This window comes from Elephantulus edwardii, unplaced genomic scaffold, assembly GCF_000299155.1.
Source record: "Elephantulus edwardii isolate Elephantulus edwardi_28Jun2011 unplaced genomic scaffold, EleEdw1.0 scaffold00103, whole genome shotgun sequence".
NCBI lineage: Eukaryota > Metazoa > Chordata > Mammalia > Macroscelidea > Macroscelididae > Elephantulus > Elephantulus edwardii.
The window spans coordinates 301,084-321,913 of record NW_006399853.1 but is presented as its reverse complement, the minus strand read 5'-3'; the positions used below and the strand labels follow the sequence as shown (position 1 = coordinate 321,913).

At 47.4% G+C, this 20,830-nt stretch overlaps 1 protein-coding gene across 2 annotated transcripts in view; it reads left to right on the top strand.

The window, feature by feature from the left end:
- LOXHD1 (lipoxygenase homology domains 1) overlaps positions 1-8,161 on the top strand; it is a 165,671-nt gene extending 157,510 nt beyond the window's left edge. For both annotated transcript variants that reach the window (XM_006891689.1, XM_006891688.1), the window contains 3 exons: positions 1,826-1,958; positions 4,653-4,811; positions 7,646-8,161. In XM_006891689.1, the coding sequence (XP_006891751.1) occupies positions 1,826-1,958; positions 4,653-4,811; positions 7,646-8,126 (773 nt within the window). In that variant the 3' untranslated portion in view covers positions 8,127-8,161. The remainder of the gene's footprint in view (positions 1-1,825; positions 1,959-4,652; positions 4,812-7,645) is intronic.
- Positions 8,162-20,830: the final 12,669 nt, after the last annotated feature.

Here is a 20,830-nt window from a genome sequence, read left to right as displayed (position 1 = left end):
AGAAAAAATCAACATCAAGGAAAAAAATATCTTACCACTGGACTGACAGATGGAGAAAAGATTGAAATTGTCAACAATTTCCTCTTACTTGGATCCATAATCAACACACTTGATACCAGTAATCAGGAGATCAGGAGATGTATTGGGTTGGGGAAGTCCATTGTCAGGGAATTACTGGGGAACAATGATATCAGTTTGAAGGCTAAGGGCTCCTGATTCAGGCCATGGTCTTTTCAATCACTTGCTATGCACCTGAGGGGTGGACAATGACTAAGGATGACAAAAAGAACTGATGCCTTTGAACTGTAGTGTTGGAGGAGAGTACTGACTATTCCATGAACTGTCAAAAGAACAAACAGACACATCTTGGAAAAAGTGCAGCCATTGTGCTCCTTGGAGGCAAAGGTGGCAGGCCAATGGAAGAGAGGAAGACCCTCCATGAGATGGATTGACACAGGGTAGCAATGGGTTCCAGTGTGTCAGAGATGATGAAGGTGACACAGGAGAGGACAGGGTTCGTTGTGGTTCATAAGGTGGCTATGAGTTGTATTCCACTTGATGGCACCTCAAACAGCAACAACAACTGCGTGCCGGGCCCTATACTGGATTTTGAGGACACATCAGTACATGAGACTCCCTAGTGGTACCTCATTTCCAGTGACTGAGACCTTGGGGGTCTCCCTGAACACTCAACTTGTGAGGACACATGCCCTTCGGGCTTGAATTGAGCTTCGCTTCTGTGATATAAACAAGACAATGGTAAATTCATACTACAGCATGTTAGAAGGTGGTAGGTGGTAAGGACAAGAGGAATTAACAGAGCAAGAGCTAGGTCAGAGCACCCAAGGGTGCTGGGGTGGGGAGATGGTTGTCATTTTAATGAATGTGTTCAGGATAGATTTCATAGAGAAGGTGGCGTTTGAACAAAGATCAGAAAGAGGCCCAGATGAGAGCCAAGCCAGTGTGTGGGGAAGGAAGGAGGAAGAAAGGCGAGCACTCCAGGCAGAGGGGACAAGCTGCCCTAAGTCCGGAGCAGGCTGCACCTCCAGGCACGTTTAAAGAGGCTGAGGGCTTAGTGTGAGCAGGAGAGAAAGCAGAAGGAGGTAAGGGTGGAGAGGTGATGGGTATCTGGGCTGTTCCTTCTACCTTGTACTTTGGCCCTCTGTTGCAAGGCGGCTGTGCTCCGTCTAATAACAGGTAGAGCTTCCATCTGGAGCTAGAGACCAAGATCTAGTTATCATCCAGAGTCAAGGCAAGCTGGGCACCCACTTAACCTGAGGCATACCTGAGTGAACTGTGGGGAGGGAGGTGGTCTGGACACTGGGCATGACACAGGGTGAGACGAGACAAGGCTGAGAGGAGGCTGTGTGCTGGTGGAGCTGAAGGCTGTACTGAAGATGCAGACCTGCCTGGTGTTTCTTGTCCTGTCAGTGGCTGAGTCCCTGCTCCTCCCTGCTTCTCTTCTCACTGGTTTTGCATCCCAAGGCCTCATTTGTCCCTGAGAGCCAGGCCCCAGCATCTCTAGAATGCTTGTCCCTCCCTCCTGCTTTCTGGAGGTGGTTGGTGGGCAGGCGGCTGGTGCTTCATCCCAGCAGCCCCTAGGCTGGCCCAGCAGAAAGGATGCAACTATAAATAAAATGAGAACCATGGCTCAGTTGGCCCCAGAATCAAGGCAGATTCTATTCATAGAGCATCGATTGTGGTGGCGTGTGCCTGGCCTCCCCCAGGCTGTGGTCTGAGAGCCCTGGAAGGGCCCAGGGCTCACACCCTGGTAGTAGGCGGCTACTTCCCCTCGACTAATTCTCTCCCACATCCTCCATTACAGCCTACGAGATCGTCATAGAAACAGGCAACGGAGGCGAAACCAGGGAGAATGTCTGGCTCATCTTGGAGGGAAGGAAGAATAGATCCAAAGAATTTCTTGTAGAAAACTCGGGAAGACAGCGGGCCTTCAGGAAGTAAGAAGCGGGTACCTGACGGGCAGTGGTGGTGGGTGGCATGGCTAGGAGAAGGCCCTCAGGAATTTTCTCCTTTGGTGGGGCCATAGGTGCACAGATCCATCTACTTATTAAGTGCTTCTTGAGTACCTACTGTGTGCTGAGCCTGTGCCAGCTCCCGGGCATGAAATCGCCGCTTTCTAAGAGGAGGACAGCAATTCAATGAGACTCTGCCATAGGACAGGGACCATGCCAGGAATTCCACCACCACACCAGCGGCATCCCACACCCAGGCAAACAGGAAGTTTGCAGGCTAGGTGAGAAGTAGCATATTCAGCAAACAAGTCACAAAAAGATAATGCAAGACAACACAGGTTTAAGTTCTAGGTAGAGGGGAAGACAGAAGAGAAAGCTTCTATGTTGTTGTTGTTGTTGTGTGGGATCAAGTTGGAACCGACTCACAGCTGACCCTCCAGTGGGTTTTCAGAGGCCATAAATCACATGGGAAGTGACTGCCCATCCTTCTCCCATGGAGCCTTTGGGCTTGCAGTGCAACTTCTTACCACTAGACCACCAGAGCTCCCTGCATCCCAGCATGATGCTTATAAGAAAAAATAAAGTACGAAAGGATTGGTGACGAATTGAATGGTAACTCTTTCTTTCATTTCAGCAGCTATCTAAGCTCTGTTTAAATGGAATAAACAAATTTAAGGATTTTTTTTAAAAAAAAAAAAGAAAGAAATTGAAATTGGGTCTCTCTGTGTCACTCTCAGTTGTCCTGATAACCTTCTGGAGAATCTTCTCTCTGCATCTCCAAGTTGCCTCTGAACCTATTATGTACCCGTTTAATCTCCCACTTCCTTTATGGTTTATATAAACTCTCCTCCCCACTCTATCTTTTATTCAAATTCCCTATCCATCAAGATAATATCTAAACTCCTTGAGAAAAAAACAACAACCCACCTAACCTGCCATCAAGTCAGTTCTTACTGCTGGCAACCCCGTGTATGATGGAGCAGAGCTATTCCACGGGATTGTCTTTGTAGTCTTAACAGAAGCAGATTGCCAGACATTTCTTCCAAGGAACTGCCAAGTGGGTTTGGACCACCCACCTTTAATCTAGTTGTTGTCATTGTCATTGTTGTTGTTAAGTGCCAGCAAGCTGACTATGACTCATACCCACCCTTTGAACAGCAGATCTGAACCTTACTGTATCCTGGGCCATCATCACCATCTCTGACATGCCTGACCCCATGCTACAGTCATGATGTTAATCCATCTCATTGGGGGTCTTCCTCTCTTTCCTCCACATTCCCAAGCATAATGTCCTTTTCCAAGCTCTGACCCTGCTTGACAATGTGCCCAAAATACGTGAGGCAAAGCTTCACCAACGTTGCCTCCAAGAACACTCTACTTGTACTTTATCCAAGACAAAGAGGGTGAAAAAGTGTTTATTCTTGTGGCATTCCATGAGCTATTCAATACTCATCTCTAACACCACAACTCAGACATTAATTCTTCTTCTGTCATCCTTAGTCATTGTCCAACTTCAGATGCCTAGCAAGTAATTGAAAAGATCATGGCTTGGATCAAGTGCACCTTAGTCTTCAAACTGATGTTATTCTTTAGCACTTTGGAGATACCATTGACAGCAGATGTTCCCATTGCCACATATCTCTTAATTTCTGAACTATTGGTATCAACTACTGGCCATTTGTGCCGCCCACGGACCTCTGCCCACCTCAGATGGCACAAACTGCCCACACCACCTTCACTTCCCACTACAAACCCAGACTCACACAAACCATCCTCTCTCCTGTGTCCTGTATCTCCACACCACAGGTACCTGGCTCCAAAGCAAAGACCGGGACCTCTTCCTTGAATTCTTCCACCCTCCTCAGCTCAGTGCACAGGACACAGGAACTCGCCTCTCTCCCAACTCCATCCTGCTCAATGGAGTTGTCATATACTCATGTTCCAACCATGAACATTGTTGTTGTTGTTAAGTGCCGTCAAGTCATAGTTGACTCATAGTGACCCTATGAACAAAAGACCCAAACATTTGTATAACTTGAATCATTTCTCCAAGTTCATAGAACTTCTGGAGGCAAGCTACTTCAGAAGTGGATGCCACTCCTGCTTCCAAGCTTGTTTTAATTGGGAAGCTCCACCAAACACTGTCCACTATGGGTAACCATTATCGCATTTGACACATCAGTATCACAGTGTTCAGCATCACAGCAAACATGAGTTACCTCTGTAAAGCAAATGGACAGACTAGTGCTATACTACTTAGAAGAATGTTTGACCAAAACCAATTTAAATCAGGCCTGAGGGCTGCAGATTAAAATTACTCACCTTTGGCTTGGTAGCATCACTTTCTATCTACTAGGTCAACAGAGCTCTGTCTATGTTGTTGTTGTTAAGTGCTGTCTAGTCATAGACGACTCATAGCAACCCTATGAAGGACAGACTTAGGACTTTTAAATTGCTGTGATTATTTTGTTCTGTATTTAAGCTAAACAATTCAAGAACTCAAGGACTGACATCAGGTCTTACCCCTCTATCTCTACTCCTGAGCCCAGCATCTATAGTGCGATTGTGGTGGTAGTGTTGTTGTTAGGTGTTGTCAAGTTGAATATGACGTGCAGTAGGCACTCAAATAATGACTTTAGTAAGCATGGGCAGCTCACTAGTGACTTCTGTTTCCTGCAGGGGTACCACAGACACGTTTGAGTTTGACAGTGTCTTCTTGGGGGACATCGCCTCCCTCTGTGTGGGCCACCTCACCAGGGAGGACCGGTTCATCCCTAAGAGGGAGCTGGTCTGGCATGTCAAGACCATCACCATCACAGAAATGGAATATGGAAATGTGTAAGTCCTGGGTGCCACCATCTACCCCCACCTCCAGGAATCACCGCGTTTTCAGAGGGGAAGAAACTGAGACTGGACGTTGGCAAGATGGCAAGGCCCAGCGAGGCTGTCCCCTTTGAGGTCAAGATCATCCTGTTAGTAGGTTTACAGGACAAGAAGAAACATGTGTACTGGTTCATCTGCATGATACACTGACCCCTTGAAGCATGGGGCCAGAACCGATGACTTTAGGTGCTCCCAATCTTTCAGTGCAAACAAGACTGTTTTAGAAGACACTGAGAAAGTCAGACTGGACCAGGCCATACAGGCCTGCCCCTCTTGCCCTTCCATCACTCTATAATGACAAAAGAAATATGGTTTCAAACTTGTCACTTCTACTGTCATAGTACAGACAGAGCTGGGACCAGAGATAAACCGGGGTAATCCCACGGTCAGCCCACCTCCAAATCACCAGATAAGGGTATTTGCAGTTGCTCAGTATGGGCCTTCTTGAGGATTAAGGATCTCTCTTACCTGGGCAGCATAGCCTTGACCGTCAATTTATCTAATTAAATCCACTTGGTAACTATACTTGAAGCCAGAAAGGGCCCCGAAACACTGAAAGGTGGGAAAGACAAGGAGAGCCCTGGAGCTTTCTTTCCAAACCCCCGCCTCATCAAAGTACTGCAGGGCAATGGAGCTGGGCAAGTGGTCACCGGGAAGCAGCAGCTAGGGGTCTCCTGCCAGGCTCCAGCGTACCCTTTATCTGTATGTTTATTCCCAGCCCTCAGGAACTCTGACTTCCCCAGGCTGTGCCAGACCAGGCTCCACTCATGACATATACTCCTCTTTGGGAAGTGATGGGAGAAGTTTAGCTGAGAACCTCTTTCTCAGGCTGCAATAAATGACTGCTCTTTTAAGAGACAAACTAGTCACAGAACAATGATTCCTTTGGGGGTATCTGGTCTTGGCTGCCTGGGCCAGTACCTGTGAGGACGTGGGAGCTGGAAGGTGGCCAGAAGAGTCACCACTCTCCCCACAAGTCAAGGTCAGGTCCACTCTCCTTCCATCAGAAAGTGAACTCTACTTCCTTCCACCTACAACAGGGGTGGACAGTCACTGATGCCGATCTTTTGCAAGTCCCCACATGAGAAAATGAAATTTAAAATATCAAATAGATGTTACAATTACTAGGAAGGTTAGATGAGAAGCTTATAGTCCAGTGACTTCAGTCATGGGGTAGAACAATTAACCCTCCAGTGGGTTTTCAGGGGCAGTTTGGTTGCAGGGGAAGAGGAGGCAGTTTGTCCATTTTCCTCCTGTTGAGTAGTGGATTTGAACCGCCTGCCTTTGGGTTAACTACACAACTCCTTCCACTAAGCTACCGGAGCTCTCTGTTATAACTTTATATGAACGTATGTGGTGGAGGGGATATCATTCAATCCATGATAGTCCAGGAGTACTACTTTTTTTAAATTTTATTTTATTAATTTTAATGAACGTTTACAGAGATTTTGGATTTCCATTCATTCATTGTTGCATTTTTCTCCCTGCCCACTCCTTTCCCCCAGTTTGCTCTGTTTACATGGCTTATTCAGAAAAAAAGTTTGCTGTTACCTATGTACACACACACACACACACACACACACACACACAGAGCAGGGTTTGAGGAGGAAGAAAGGAGGGGGGCTGTCAAAGCACAGAGAAAGAGAGAGAATTCAACTAACTTAGCCACGTATAAGGAATTTAGAAGTGCTCTGCCTAAACAACATGCCTCTGGAAACTATGAACTTTGATAAATGACGATAGTTATAGGAAGGCTTCAGGCCTTTTTTTCATAGGGTCGCTGTGAGTCGTGCTTGACTCAACAGCAATCAACAACAACAACATATTTTATAGTCATGTTTCCATTTGACTTTGCTGGGGTTCTCACTGCAGATTCTGCGGCAGCCTCTGAAGGCAGTAACATCAGTGAAATATATGAATCGATCTCTTTGAAAGAGTAGAGAGAGCATTATCCAGAGTGGAGTGAGCTTGGAGAGCAAAAGACAGCTCCGGCTTGTGGAGTGTTGTTACAAGCCATTGTAAAGTGTTTGGTTCTGACTTGACCTGAAAGGCCACTGGAACGTTCTGAGCAGAGGAATGACATTCTTTGGCTTCCACCTCAATAGGCTCACTCGGCTCCTGCGTATAGACCACAAGTAACAGGCAACAGGAAGGCCTGTTTAGAGGCCCTTGGTGGAAGGTGATAGAGATGCATGAAATGGTAGCAGGACAGACAATGAGATCCTGAATAACTTCTCACATGGCCCGAGTCTACATACTTTTTTGGAAAGGTGAGGAGTTAGAACGAAGGTGAGAGATAAGGATACGTTTGTTAGGAATGATAGATCTCAGAAAGTGAGATGGACTTTGCTCAGAAACAGAGGTGAATAAGGCCTGTGTCTATTTTAATGATCAGTAGGATTTAATGATGGCTTGAATATGGGGGTGGGGGTGGGGAATAAGAGTCAAGAAGCAATCAGAAGGTGGAGACTCCATTCCACTGTGAAGTTTAAGTTAAATAAGACACATGTTCCCATTTTAACACAGTTATCTCTGTCCCTGGTACCTGTTGTTGTTGTTGTTAGGTGAGGATGACTCTTAGCGACCCTACGAGCAACAGATCTAAACCTTCTTCTAGTCTGTGGCCTCCTCACACTTCCTGACACACAAGAGTCCATGTGGCAGTCACTCTGTCAGTTAATACCCACTTAACCTGGAAAGAGAATCTTCAATGAAAGAACCCCATGGAGGGGTTGTTGCCTTTGACTGAACCACTGAACCCTTGTATCTTGCTCCCCACCCCATCCCAGGTACTTCTTTAACTGTGACACCCTCATCCCTCTCAAGAGGAAGAGGAAGTACTTCAAGGTGTTTGAGGTCACCAAGGTGACGGAAAGCTTCGCCAGCAAGGTCCAGAGCCTGGTGCCCGTCAAGTATGAGGTCATTGTGACAACAGGCTACGAGCCGGGGGCAGGCACCGACGCCAACGTCTTCGTCACCATCTTTGGGTCCAACGGGGACACGGGCAAGCGAGAACTGAAGCAGAAAATGCGTAACCTTTTTGAGCGAGGCAGCACTGACCGCTTCTTCCTGGAGACCCTGGAGCTGGGCGAGCTGCGGAAGGTGCGGGTGGAACACGACAGCAGCGGCTACTACTCAGGCTGGCTGGTGGAGAAGCTGGAGGTCACCAACACCAGCACTGGCGTGGCCACCATCTTCAACTGCGGCCAGTGGCTGGACAAGAAGAGGGGAGACAGGCTCACGTGGAGAGAACTCTTCCCTTCTGTCTGAAAGCCTGCGAGCCTCAGCTTCGACTGCCAGTTGCCTTTCCCCAGAGCCTCCTGGAGCCAGAACCATGACTTTAAGGAGCAGGAGTGACACCGGGGACCAGCAGGTCACTAAGAACTCCACAGTCCTTCACACGTCATCATGATGTTTGCTTACAGGGTCCTGCCACCCCCAATCTCCTGGACCAACAGGACTTATAATTAGCATGTGTCATAGTCCGTGACTACACAGAATCCTTTTTTGCACCTCCTTCTCCAATCACAGGGGTGGCCAGGCTGGGACTTGCCATGGGGTGAAACTGGAGATTGGGACTTCACCCAGGGGACTGAGGTGGGGAGAAGAGGCTGTCAAGATAGTGTATTTTAAGCAAAAACTAATTAACACTTTTAGTTTTCAAAAAAACTGGACTAATTAAATTATTACCAACCACACCCTAGAAAGAACTCACTAAGAAGTGATTTTTTTTTTCTTTTCTTCCCCTGCTTTCAGTGACAAATGGAGAGAACAGGCAGGAGGAAGGAGTTTTGCTAGAGAATTTAGATGTATTAGAAAAGTGCATCATTCTGGTTACTTTACAGGCAACCAGTGGCCGAGTGCAGGCCAGCCTGTGATAGTCCAGGGGAGACCAAGATGCAAGACATGGACCTGGAAGTGAGCTAGGTGATCACTGTTGTACAGCAAGTTGTTGTGCAAGTATGAGATGTATCTCCGTGGAAAATGTTGGGACTAAGACCTGAGGGCTGGTTGGGAACAACAGCAACATGAAAAGTTGTGGTCTCTTCCCTCAAGGGGAGCATGACCTCCCAGGGGTGAAAGCATGCTTATCCCCTGATGAATGTCACAAATAAGTTGGCAACACACACGAGCCTTCCAAAGCTCTGTGGAAACCTGCCCACCATAGCTCGCCCTGATGGTATTTGAAATAACGATAGCATGGATTCCATCATGAGAGCTACAAGAACCTCTCTACAGTACAACACACACATTGATGGACAGGAGCTTTGACCTTTACTTATTTAGTTTAGCCTCCCATTCAACATTTTCTATACAAGTTGTTCAGAGAAGTTCGTTACACTCTAACATTTGTGAATGTTCTTGTATTTCCACACTGGCCGTTCCATTTCCATTACCCTACATTTCCCTCTCCACGCCTTACATTCTCATCTTTGTTTAAAAGTAATTGTTGACCATCTGTTCTCACCTAGGTGGTTTTGAAAAGAAATACAATACTCAGAGTTGATATTGGCTATTCTGTTATTTAGCTGAAAGGATACTTCAGGGGTTAGTTTTTAGTTCAAGGTTAAAGACTATTTTAGGCCAATTGTTTCAGGAAATCCTCTAGTCACCCACAATAGCACAGTGAGTCTAAAATATTTGATCGCTTCTTGGTCTTTTGGCTAAGATCAAGTGTGAAATTATATTTGAGGTTCTATTCCTTTTTCTTTCCTCCTATCCGCATCCATCTGGTATGGCAATGATCAGATCAGTTGATAGTAGCCACTGGGCACCATCTACTTCTCCTGATCTCTGGAGACTGTAGTTTGTGGAAACTATTAGTAAATTAATGAATTCATTTCTTTCTTATTCTTGTTGTTGTCATGTGCCGTCGAGTTGCTTGCTACTCATAGTGACCCTATGTACAGCAGCTCTGAACCCTGCTCTATCCTGTGCCAACTTTATTGTCTCTGACAAATCTACCCTCATTACCCCAGTTACTGAATCAATCCATCTCATTAAGGGTCTTTCTTTCCTACGCTGTTCCTCCACCCTCCCAAGCATGATGTCTCTCTACAGGGACCGGGTCCCTCCTTGCCATATGCCCAGAATATGTCAGACGAAGCTTCAGAATTCATGCCTCCAAGGAACAGCCTGTTTTCACGCTCTCCAGGATGAACTTGTTTGTTCTAGCAGTCCATGGTCTATTCAACACTCTTCTCCAGCACCACAGCTCAAAGGCATCAATTCTTTTTCTTTCATCCCTAGTCATTGTCCAGCTCTCTGACACATAGCACGCAATTAATTGCAAAAACTCAGACCTGGATCAGGCCCACCTTTTTCTCCAGACTGATGATGTTGCAGTACTCTGGAGAGGTCCCCGGCAGCTGACTTTCCCAATGCAATTCAACTATTGATTTCCTGGCTGCGGGTGCCAAGAGTGTTGATTGTGGAGCCAAGCAAACTAAAACTCTTAACAATCTCAATCGCCTCACCATCCATCATGATGCTGCCAATTGGCCCAGTACTGAGAATCTTTATTTTCTTGATGTTGAGCTTCCATCCATATTGAAGGCTGCAGTCCTTGATTTTCTGCAGCAAGTGCTTCAGGTACTCTTCAGTTTCAGCAAGCAGGGTTGTGTCATCTGTATAACACAGGTTGTTGATGAATCTTCCTCCAATCCTGATGCCACATTCCTCCTCTTACAGCCCAGCCTCCTGGATGATCTGTTCTACATATATATTAAAAATGTATGGAGACAGAATACAATCCTGGTGTACACCTTTCCTGATTTTGAACCATGTAGTGTCTCGTTGCTCTGTTCTGACGACTACCTCCTGGTCCAAGTATAAGTTTCACGTAAGCACAATCAAATGTTCTGGAATTCCCATTCTTCTCAGAGTCAGCCACCATTTGTTGTGATTCACACAGTCAAATGCCTTTGCATTATCAATGAAACACCAATAGACATTCCTCTGGTACTCTCTGCTTTCAGCCAAAATCCACCTAACATTAGCTATAATATAGCTAGTATCAAGGCCTCTTCTAAACTCAGCCTACACATCTGGCAGTTCTCTGCTGACGTGCTGCTTCAGTCGTTTTTGGATAATTTTCAGCAGAATCTTGCTTGCATGTGATATTAATGATATTGTTCGATTATTTCTGCACTCTGTCAGGTCACCTTTTTTGGAATGACAACAAATATAGATCTTTTCTAGCCACTTGGCCAGGTGGTTGTTCCTCCAGATTCCTTGGCGCAACTTAGCGAGCACATCCAGGGCAGCGTCTGTTTGTTGAAATATGTCAATTTCTAATTAGGAGTCATTCATCTCCTTCTTTCTCTTTTGCTCTGAATAGAGACCAGTAACCTACAAACCCATTAAACCTCTGCTGTCAAGTCAATTCCAACTCACAGAGGCCCTCAACCAGGTTTCAAAGCTGTAAATCTTTATGGGAGGAGATTGCTCATTTTTCTCTCATCAAGAGGCAATCAAACCTCATGAGGGTGCAAACTGCCTTACTTTGGTCAGCTGCCTCTTATGCACTATGCCACCAAGCCTCCTCAGAGGTCAATAGTTGTATCTTAGATGGCTCCACACAAGCTTTCAAGACCGCAAATACTTCTCATCACACTAAGATGTATATCACAAATGTTATGAACCATATTATGCCAACTGATCAAGATGTCCCACAGAGGTCTGAATCCAAGATCTAAAAACAACATATATTCATGTATTTATATCTATCTATCTGTTTACGAAACCTATACTTGGACCAAGAGGCAGTAGTCAGAACAGAGCAGGGTAACACTGCATGGTTCAAAATTGGGAAGGGTGTACACCAGGGATGCATCCTGTCTCCATACCTTTTCAACATGTATGCAGAGCAGATTATCCGAGAGGCTGGGCTCTATGAGGAGAATTGTGGCATCAGGATTGGTGGAAGATCTATTAACAATTTCCGTTATGCAGATGACACAACCTTGCTTGCTGAAACTGAGGAGGACCTCATGCACTTGCTGCGAAGGGTCAAGGACTGCAGCCTTCAGTATGGACTAAGGCTCAATGTCAAGAAGACAAAGATTCTCGCCACTGGACCAATTAGCAGCGTCAGGATGGATGACGAAGAGATTGAGAGTGTTCACAGCTTCAGTTTGCTCGGCTCCACAGTCAACACTCTTGGTACCAGCAGTCAGGAAATCAAAAAGCTTATCGCGATGGGAAAGTCTGCTGTTAGGGACCTCTCAAAGGTACTCAGGAGCAACAGTGTCTCTCTGGAGACTAAGGTGCGCCTGATACAGGTCATGGTATTTGCAATCGCTTGTTTTGCATCAGAGAGTTGGACAATGACTAGGGAGGACAGAAGGAGAGTGGATGCTTTTGAGCTGTGGTGCTGGAGAAGGGTACTGAATGTACCATGGACTGCCAGGAAAACAAACAGATTCATCTTGGTGAGGATTAAACCAAGCTACTCCTTGGAGGCAAGGATTCTGGGGCTTCGTCTGACATACTTTGGACATGTTGCCAGGAGGGACGGGTCCTTGGAGAGGGACATCTTGCTTGGGAGGGTGGAGGGACAGCGCAGGAGGGGAAGACCCTCTATGAGATGGATTGATTCGATGACTGGGGTAATCGGGATGGGTGTGTCAGAGGCGGTGCGGTTGGCACAGGATAGAGCAGGGTTTAGAGCTGTTGAGCATAGGGTCGCTATGAGTCGGAAACGACTCGACGGCACATAACATCTGTTTATCTATCTATCTATCTATCTATCTATCTATCTATCTATCTATCTATCATCAATGATCTAGTGCAGAAGTAATTGCGCTGCTAACCCAAAGGCAGGTTGTTCAAATCCACTCGTGAGTCCTCAGGAATAAAATGGGAAGTCTCTTCCTGTGTGAGTAACAGCCTCTGAAAATCTGCTGGATGGTCAGTTCTGACTTGATGTCAGTTAGAGAACGATATCTTTATCTATATATCTCTATCATCTCTATCTCATCTCTCTCTAGCATCTCTATCTCTATCCTCTCTATATCCTCTATCATCTCTATATGTATAGATATACTTTGACTTTTAATTCCCACCATCCAGTTCCTGGAAGCCATGAAAACCCCTTTTTTGGAACGGGTAGAAGCAAGGTGGGGTTAGAGTGAGGTAAGCCAGGCGGGACCCATGGTACAAAAGTGAGAAGACACTGGCTCTCAGCTTCCGGCTCGAGTTGGGTTGGCTCCTAAGAGGACTTTTCAACTCTTGCACCTTGGACACTGTATTTACCTCACCCTAGACTTTGTCCTCCCAGAACGAAGGGCACTCTTCTACCCTCAGCCTCGTAAAGCTCTGAGCTGCCACAGGAACCCAGCACCAAGAACCAACAGCCAGCTATTGTGAGCATGAACATTCCAAACCGGTCCCTCTCCCTCCTGCATGTGTCTCATTCACACACCCCTCTGCCTACACGGCCCTGTGGTCTTGGCTGCTGTCTGTGATGCCTGGGAGGTTGCAATGCCAGTACCCCTCTGACCAAGACACCGTTCTTCCATTAAGCCTGGAGTGAAAAGAACAAAGAGAGCATCGGGCCTCCTCTTCCCAGCTTTCCCATTCTGTGGTCCTGTGTCGGAAAGCTGCTCATTACCTCCCCAAACCTCCAGGGAATCTGACAGCACAGATTGTTAGAAAGGCTTTCCTTATATGACAGGCTTCTTGAGTGACAGGGATTATATCCGTTACATCTTTCCTCACCTGATTGAGAGACAAGTCTGTATTAAAGAGTCTTTGGAGAGAACTGCAATTGTATTGCTTTCAAGGAACTGCTAGCAACATATTTCCAAATAAATATCCCTGGGGGTCTAGTTTAAAGAACAGACTAAACTCATTCGCAATTAGCAAGAGATATTTACATACAAACTGTTGCACCAAAGTCTATAAAAACTTGTTTGTCCCTAAGTAGGTAAAACAAGCCTTCCAAGTGTATTTTCTCCATTCTTTTGGCTGAACAACCCTTTCCATCCCAAGATGTTGATAAACCAAGTTAGCCAGTCCAAACATAAACCTTCTAGATTGTGACTAGGTGAGGTTCAAATGGATGTTGTCAGACAGTAGCAGACCCCACTTCCTAAAGGCTCCTGGGACCACCAGCCTAAAAAGACACTTTCAGTCCTGTTGGTATTTGCTGTTCTGGTTGTTAGCAGATGTGAACCCTGGCCTGTCCCACACCATCTCCATCATCTCGACCATACTTGAGTTCATCGCTACTGCCCCTGGGTCAATCTATCCATCTCGTTGAGGACCTTCCTCTCCCTTGCTGACTCTCCACCTTTCCAAGCACGATGTCCCTCTCCTAAAAACATGCCCAACGCCTGTGAGACAAAGCTTCACCATCCTTGCCCCCAAGGGGCACTCTAGCTGCAATTTCTAGGAAATAAGTAAATCAGATGATTGATCTATGGCTACATAGCCAATCTTTGGGGAGAAAAAGAAGTAAAAGAGAGACATGGATAAGAAACCAAAACTAGGAAGGGGGAATAGTTGAAAAAAATGTAGCGAGAGGGGATGAGGACATAAATGAGGATGAAATCGCTGATTAAACGTCGTGCTTTGGACAAAGTCTGAGCAGCTCCTTGGGAAATGCCCCAGATATATGCATAGAAATAAACACTTGGACAAAGGGGTGTAGTTAGCAATGCAGTTCATTTTTATTAGTTATAAATAAAGTACAAAAAATCCACCAAAAGTGAATCTAAGCATTTACACAATTCCTAATGTCTCCGCCTTTTCCATTGATGCACTATTGCTTTAATATTCATAATAAATATTCTTCTAGCTTTCTGCTATAAAATAGTCTATGTAGCAAAATGTTGCACAGCACAACAGAACAGAACAGCAGGAGGATTACAAAAAAGGACAATCAACACTGAGGATAATCCTTTCACTTACCAGGGGCGACCACATTACCCCCTCAGGGGCCTGGTGCAGCTGGCTCTGTGGCTGAGAACTGAGCCACATCCAAGGCCAGAGGTTGGGCTGGGGAAGGGGCTGGGGTGGCATGAGGAGGCTCGAGGGGTAAGGGCACAGGCCAGCTAGGACAGAGGGCCCCTTCCCACTCTGACCCCGGAGAGCAGCATAAGGCATGTCCGCCTAGGAGCCCAGCCAAGGGGGCAGTGTTTGCCAAGCCTGGCAGTGTGGCAGCCGTGTTCCCTGGTGGATGGATGATGCTGCAGGCCATCCACAAGGAAGCAGGAGAGCAAGACTCCAGGGTGGAAGCAGAGGGGAAGCTGGGCAGGCAGCGGCAGGAGGCCTGGAGAGGGCACCAATCGGCCAGCGAGAGCAAAGCTGGGGTTCTCAAAGCACACAAGGCCCAGCCACTGGGAACAGCAAGGCAGGCAGTGTGGTTGCTCAGAGCCTGGCTTCCTCTCCCCACTTCAGCCCCATCCCCAAAGGGCCTGACGTGGGGCCTGAATCACCCTTATAGGCAAAGGCAGTGATGTCAAGAGGCAAGAGGCAGCATGGATTGGAAAGGGAGGGAAAGAGCAGAAGTGGGAGGGAGTCAGACGTACAGAGGGTGCAAGGGTGGCACTCTACTCTGGCCGGGGTTCCAGTCCCCTCCTCTTTGGGACATGCACCTTGTCTCTCGATTTGGCTTGAAGGCGTCTGGGCTCACGGCTTCACCAACCTTTGAAGCTTCTGCTTCCTAGTTTCCCCTCCTGTTGCTCCTGTTGGGGAGTGGTGACTAGAGCCCTTCCTGTCCTGTTCAGCAGCCCCTCACACCCACGGCCCATGGAGCAAAGGCAGAGGGTGGAGCAGGATGTGCTGGGAGGACATGAGCCCAGAATCTGTGCCCCAAGGTCTTATCAGAGGGTGAGCCTGTGCAACAAAGGCTCCTGGAGATGAAAGAGGGTGCCTGTTCCAAACGTGAAGTTTGGGGCTGATATTCAGCCTACACGGCCCCATATCAGGGCACCCTGTGAAAACGCACGTCCCCTGTGCAGGGATATGTCCACTAATATATTTCCCAGTTATCAGCAAAGATGGCCCAAATGTCTACTTAGAGGAAACGCATTGGTCCTCTCATTCTCCACCCCTTCTCTTTTTCTTCCGTCGGGCACAGCATGATGGCTTCCACGGGAGCTGTGTGGCCCAGTTTCAGCATCCTAGTCCCCCTATGGTTAAGGGACTCCAGAGACCATCCAGCTCACGTGCCTTATTCTGGCTCTGAAAACTGAGACTCAGGGAGGCCAAGTGACTTGCTCAAGGCCATAGAGAGGTCCGCAGTAGAGCTGTTCTGGGAACCAAAGTCTGCAGACTTCCAGCCCAGCCCTCATTCTAATAAATCAGGTTTTCCAGTTTTAGACGTTCTAGCCAATGCCTCTAGGACTGCAAGCTTGGGATCATAAAGATTTGGAGCTCAGTGGACAGAGTGACCTCTCAGGACCATAGAGACTTGACGGCCATGGAAGAGTGACCTCTCAGAGGATAGGCTTTCCTCAGAGCACAGAGATCTGGTTAGCTAAGGTTGTGGGAGGGGTGAGGGAAGAAGGAGAAAAGGGATAATATTTCAATGAGGGGTGAGGGGGTGTCGAGGGTAGCAAGTGAAAGGATTACCCCAGTCGACTGACGAGTGCAAATTATATTTATATATGTGCTAAATACAGTCACTATATTGCAGTTTCACTATATCACAGCATACAGAATCAAAGGTTTGCATTTCGTATGGAATGTATCCAAAGAGGCCAGCACCACAGTAGGACAGCTTGCGATCACACACCCTGATAGTTTGGACGAAATAAAGTTCGCGGAATTTTATTTAAATTTTTTTTGTACTTGTAGTTTGTCATCGTATTAATGCATGCAAAGCATTCCACTCCCAGAAACAACGCCAAAATGAGGTAATAGGAGTAATAAAAAAAATTAGTATCCTTTCTAAATAAATAAATTATAATTAAAAATGCAAAACAACTATAAAAATAATTAAATAAGAACCCACAATATCTACAAGTTAGTCATAAATTATGATTGTTAAATATAAGGCATTTAAACTCACAAAACCCTGTAAACTAGCAACGTGCCATGGTTGGTGTGGTTGTGTTTTTTTGTTGGGTTTTTTTTTTGTTTAGGTTTTTATTTTTTTGTAGCTTTTTTTTTTAATTTTTGTTTTTCTATTGGCTGAAATCGCTCTAGCATTTGCTCTATGCGCAGATGAGACATGAGGAAAAGACCTGACAGACGTTGCTAACAGCCCCACGCGGGGAGTGTTTGTCCCGCCTGGAAGAGGGGGGACTTGGGGGGGGGGATTTCTTCAGGAAAAGGGAAAAAAAAGTCTGGTGCTTTTTCTTCACCGTTGAAAAAACTGTGCTTGTTTGTTCAGTAGGCGTAGAGCACGGAGGCTGGGAACACTTGCAGGAAAGGAGCTGGAGTCCTGCCTGCCACAGGCGGTGGACAGTGGACGAGGGCTAAAAGGGCCCAAGGGGGTCCCGGCTGGGTAGGGGAGCCCCTTGGACCCTGCCCTGCCCGGCCCTCTGCCTGCCCGCTCCGCTGGGCTCGTGGTGTTGGTTTGATTGATTGGTGTCCTCCTGGGCCGGCCGTGGCTGCTTCTGGCCCTGCGGCTGTGTTAGGAGGCCCACCGTGAATCCTGGGGCAGCTGTTGCCCCAGAAGGCACTCATGCGTCTCAGTCAAGAAAGGGTCTGAGTCCCTTGAGTTGAGCAGAAGGAGGACTCCTGGTGGTTTCCCCTCCTGGGATGGTGGATGTGAGATGCCGAGGCCTGACCCTGTCTCTTCTCTGTCCCCTCAGGGCTCCCCATTGGTCAAAGGAGGACCCCTTGGGGATGTAGAAGCAGTGAGTTCTCTCCTCTCTTCTCACTCAAACCACTGCCTGGTCAGGAAAGCCAGGAGCTAGTGAGGACTCTCAGTCCCCAGCCCTTCCTGTCTCTACTGATCAGGCCCAAGGGTTCCAGAGAGCTAGAAAGGAGGGGGGACTTCAGGATCCACCCCTAAAGTAAGCCGCTTATCTCTCCCTTCTGGATAATCTCTTCCCCAGCCCCTAATATTAGGCTGGGGCACACAGGGAGCTTGCAGAGAACAGATAGAGGGGAGGGATGAAGCCCCCTCTCATACTCAGCACTTGCGCCCTCAGCTTCTGAAACAGATGTTCATGCCCATGGAAGGTCATAGTCAGCAGTTCAGCTGGCACGTGGCTCCACCAGCTTGGAAGGAGATGAACTGATGTTAAGGAGGGTCACCGGATGTGAAGGCTGGAAAGAAATGAAGCAAGCATCCGATTCCACCTCCTGTGTTATAGCTGAGGGAGCGGAGGCCCAGGGAGAAGCGAAGGGGTGGGAGATTTTACAGTTGCACACTTTGTCAGTGTCCAGTCAACACTGGAACTCAAGCCTTCGGCTCTGGCTCCGTCCTGGCGCCCTTCCAAGGGCTCCCTTCTGACGGCTAGCCTTTCAAAGCAACCTCAGAAAGGAGAGCAGAAGACTTGAGACTTAGGCCTCCCAGAGACCACCCAGCTGCCTCCAGACCAAAGCAGTTTTCTGGTGGGATGCTCAGCTTGGTTTCAGTCACTGGCGAGTGTGGAGCAGGCTTCCCTATTTCCTGTGGCGATTAGTAACTAGCTTTCCTCCAAATTCTGACTCAGATACACTTTCCCTCCTAGTAGAATGACCAACCTTGAGCTCTATAGACATGTTCACTGGCTAGAATCACTGGATTGGACAGTGTCCTTTCCACTGCAATTGACCCTGGATCTGAAAAGTATTCACCCTTTTTGCTTTATTGTACATGTCTCCATGGCTAGACTATATGCTCCACAAGACAAGGAAATTATCATCTTCGCTAGAACTGTCTTTCCCAGTACCTGCACCAGCAGGCAATCAAGAAAGTATTTCTAGAACATCAGGGTGTTAGAGCAGACCCTTAGTCTTTGAGAAAAGCTCTTAAGTGAAGCCTCTAGCACTTACTAGACTGGCAGGGTCCAGAGCAGCAGCTCCTACACTGGACAGCTCTAGAGATCGGAAAGCGCTTCCTCCAGCCCGGTCAGCCTCCCTGTCACTTTGCCTGGTCTGTTGTTAATTCACATGAGTCTATTCTGACTCAACGGCAACCAACCTCTGTAGCAGCAACACAAACTCAAATTCCCTTCATTTCATGGAAGTTCTTCATATGACAAGCATCCTGCCCCCTTGGTCCTCTTGCTGATAAAAGGGCATTGGAAGTGGGGAAGGATTGAGATGGAGGGAAGGGCTTTTAGAGCAGTGCAAATTAAGGAGAACAGAGAATGAGGGGCAAAAGGAGATAGACGAATTCCAGCTGACGTGTGTTCTGCGTGGAGACAGAAGAAAGTTGGGCTTGGGATGGAATCTGGGGGATTTCCCCATCTCCGTTCTCCTGTCCTCTCATTTCCCTGGTCTCTCTAGGGTTCAAATAACTGGGGATTTTGCAGAAGTAGATATATATTGGCATTTGGAACTTCCAGATCTGTCTTTTCTATGATATCCCATCCCTAAAGCTCAAGACAATTCCTAGTGGGAGCACAGAGTTGATTGGCTGGATGATGCCAATCCTCACAACATCCAGACAAGGTAGGAGTGAAAAACTGGACACACTGCTGCTTCTTTCCATTCTAAGGGGCAGTAAACTGAGGCACAGAGGAAAGGAAAGGGCTTGCCCCAGGTGATCAAAGAATCAGAGGAAGAGCCAAAATCGGACCCTGAGAACCTCCCAAATCCAGCCAGCATGGTCTTAGTGTACTGAGAGATCACACCAAGGACATCAGACATGCCTAAGGATGCACAAGGTCTTCCCACATTCATGGTCTCAGTCCCAAGCACTAGGTGAGAGCACTTTGGCCAAGACCCAGAGTCCATCACCTATGTCGCCTGCTGTCATCATCTGGGTAGGCTTTTTCTTCTCTTTCTTTCTTTTTTTTTTTTGCGTAAGGTGGCAGTGACTAAAAGGCATGAGTAGAAGGAAGAAGGCGGCGTGAGCTTGGGTGTTCTGGCTCCGAGGAACCCAGGGGGTGGTTGTAGCTGAAGGCTGACCCCACTTTGGTCCAGGGGGGTGGGGGTGAGCTGAAGCCAAGCAGCAAATGAGCCCTGGAATTGGGAGGTCCTCCCACAAGTTAGAGTTCCCCCCCTTTCACCTTCTCCAATTCTACCTTCCTGTCTTCAGCAAAGTCACCTCGAGGGCTGAACAAGATCTCCATCTGCTCCTTTTACCAAATGCCCCTCCCCCATGCTCCGTGCACTGTAAACATGATAAAAACAAAAGCAAAGGAGAAAACAAAACACACACACACAAAAACGAGAGCCCCACCCGCCTCCTAACCTGGGGGGAAATAAAAATCATCCTTTTTCACCGTAAACAGGATTTGGCTTTTCTTTTTCTTTTTTCATTATTCAATCTTCTTTTCCCCTTTTCTTTCACAAACAGGAAGATTTGGGCTGTCGTTGATTGGTTCAGTCAGGCACCAAAACAAAGAACTCAATGGGAAATATTTGGTGCGAACTTGGTAATAGCGACACGTCCACCACAGATGACTAGAGCACCACATACATTTGTCGTAAGCTAACATGCTCCGGCTGCCATCCACAGACATAGCTAGAGACCCCTACATGGTTTCTACGTGGTCGAGAGGTATATATACAATCCTTCCAAGGACAGGATTGAGGGCCTAGTCTATCAGCTAGAACCTTCTGGATCACATCTACACTCTCAGCAGCGTGGGCCCCCCTCCCCACCCCTGCTCCGGGCACGGCCAGCTCCCTCCCTCCCATGCAGCAAGGCGATGGGGGCGGTCACCGTTCTGCATGGCCAGGTGCTCCCCCTGCCCCTGCTTTCCCTCAGACTGACACCACCAACTCCTCTTTCCATCAAATGTGCTTGCAGGCTTTTCCTCTACATCAAATGGCTCAGAAGGCAAAGTTTGGCTGCAAGGGCTATGGCCATGGGGGGACCTGGTGAAGGAAAATGGGGCATTCACTGGCTCACTCCTCCC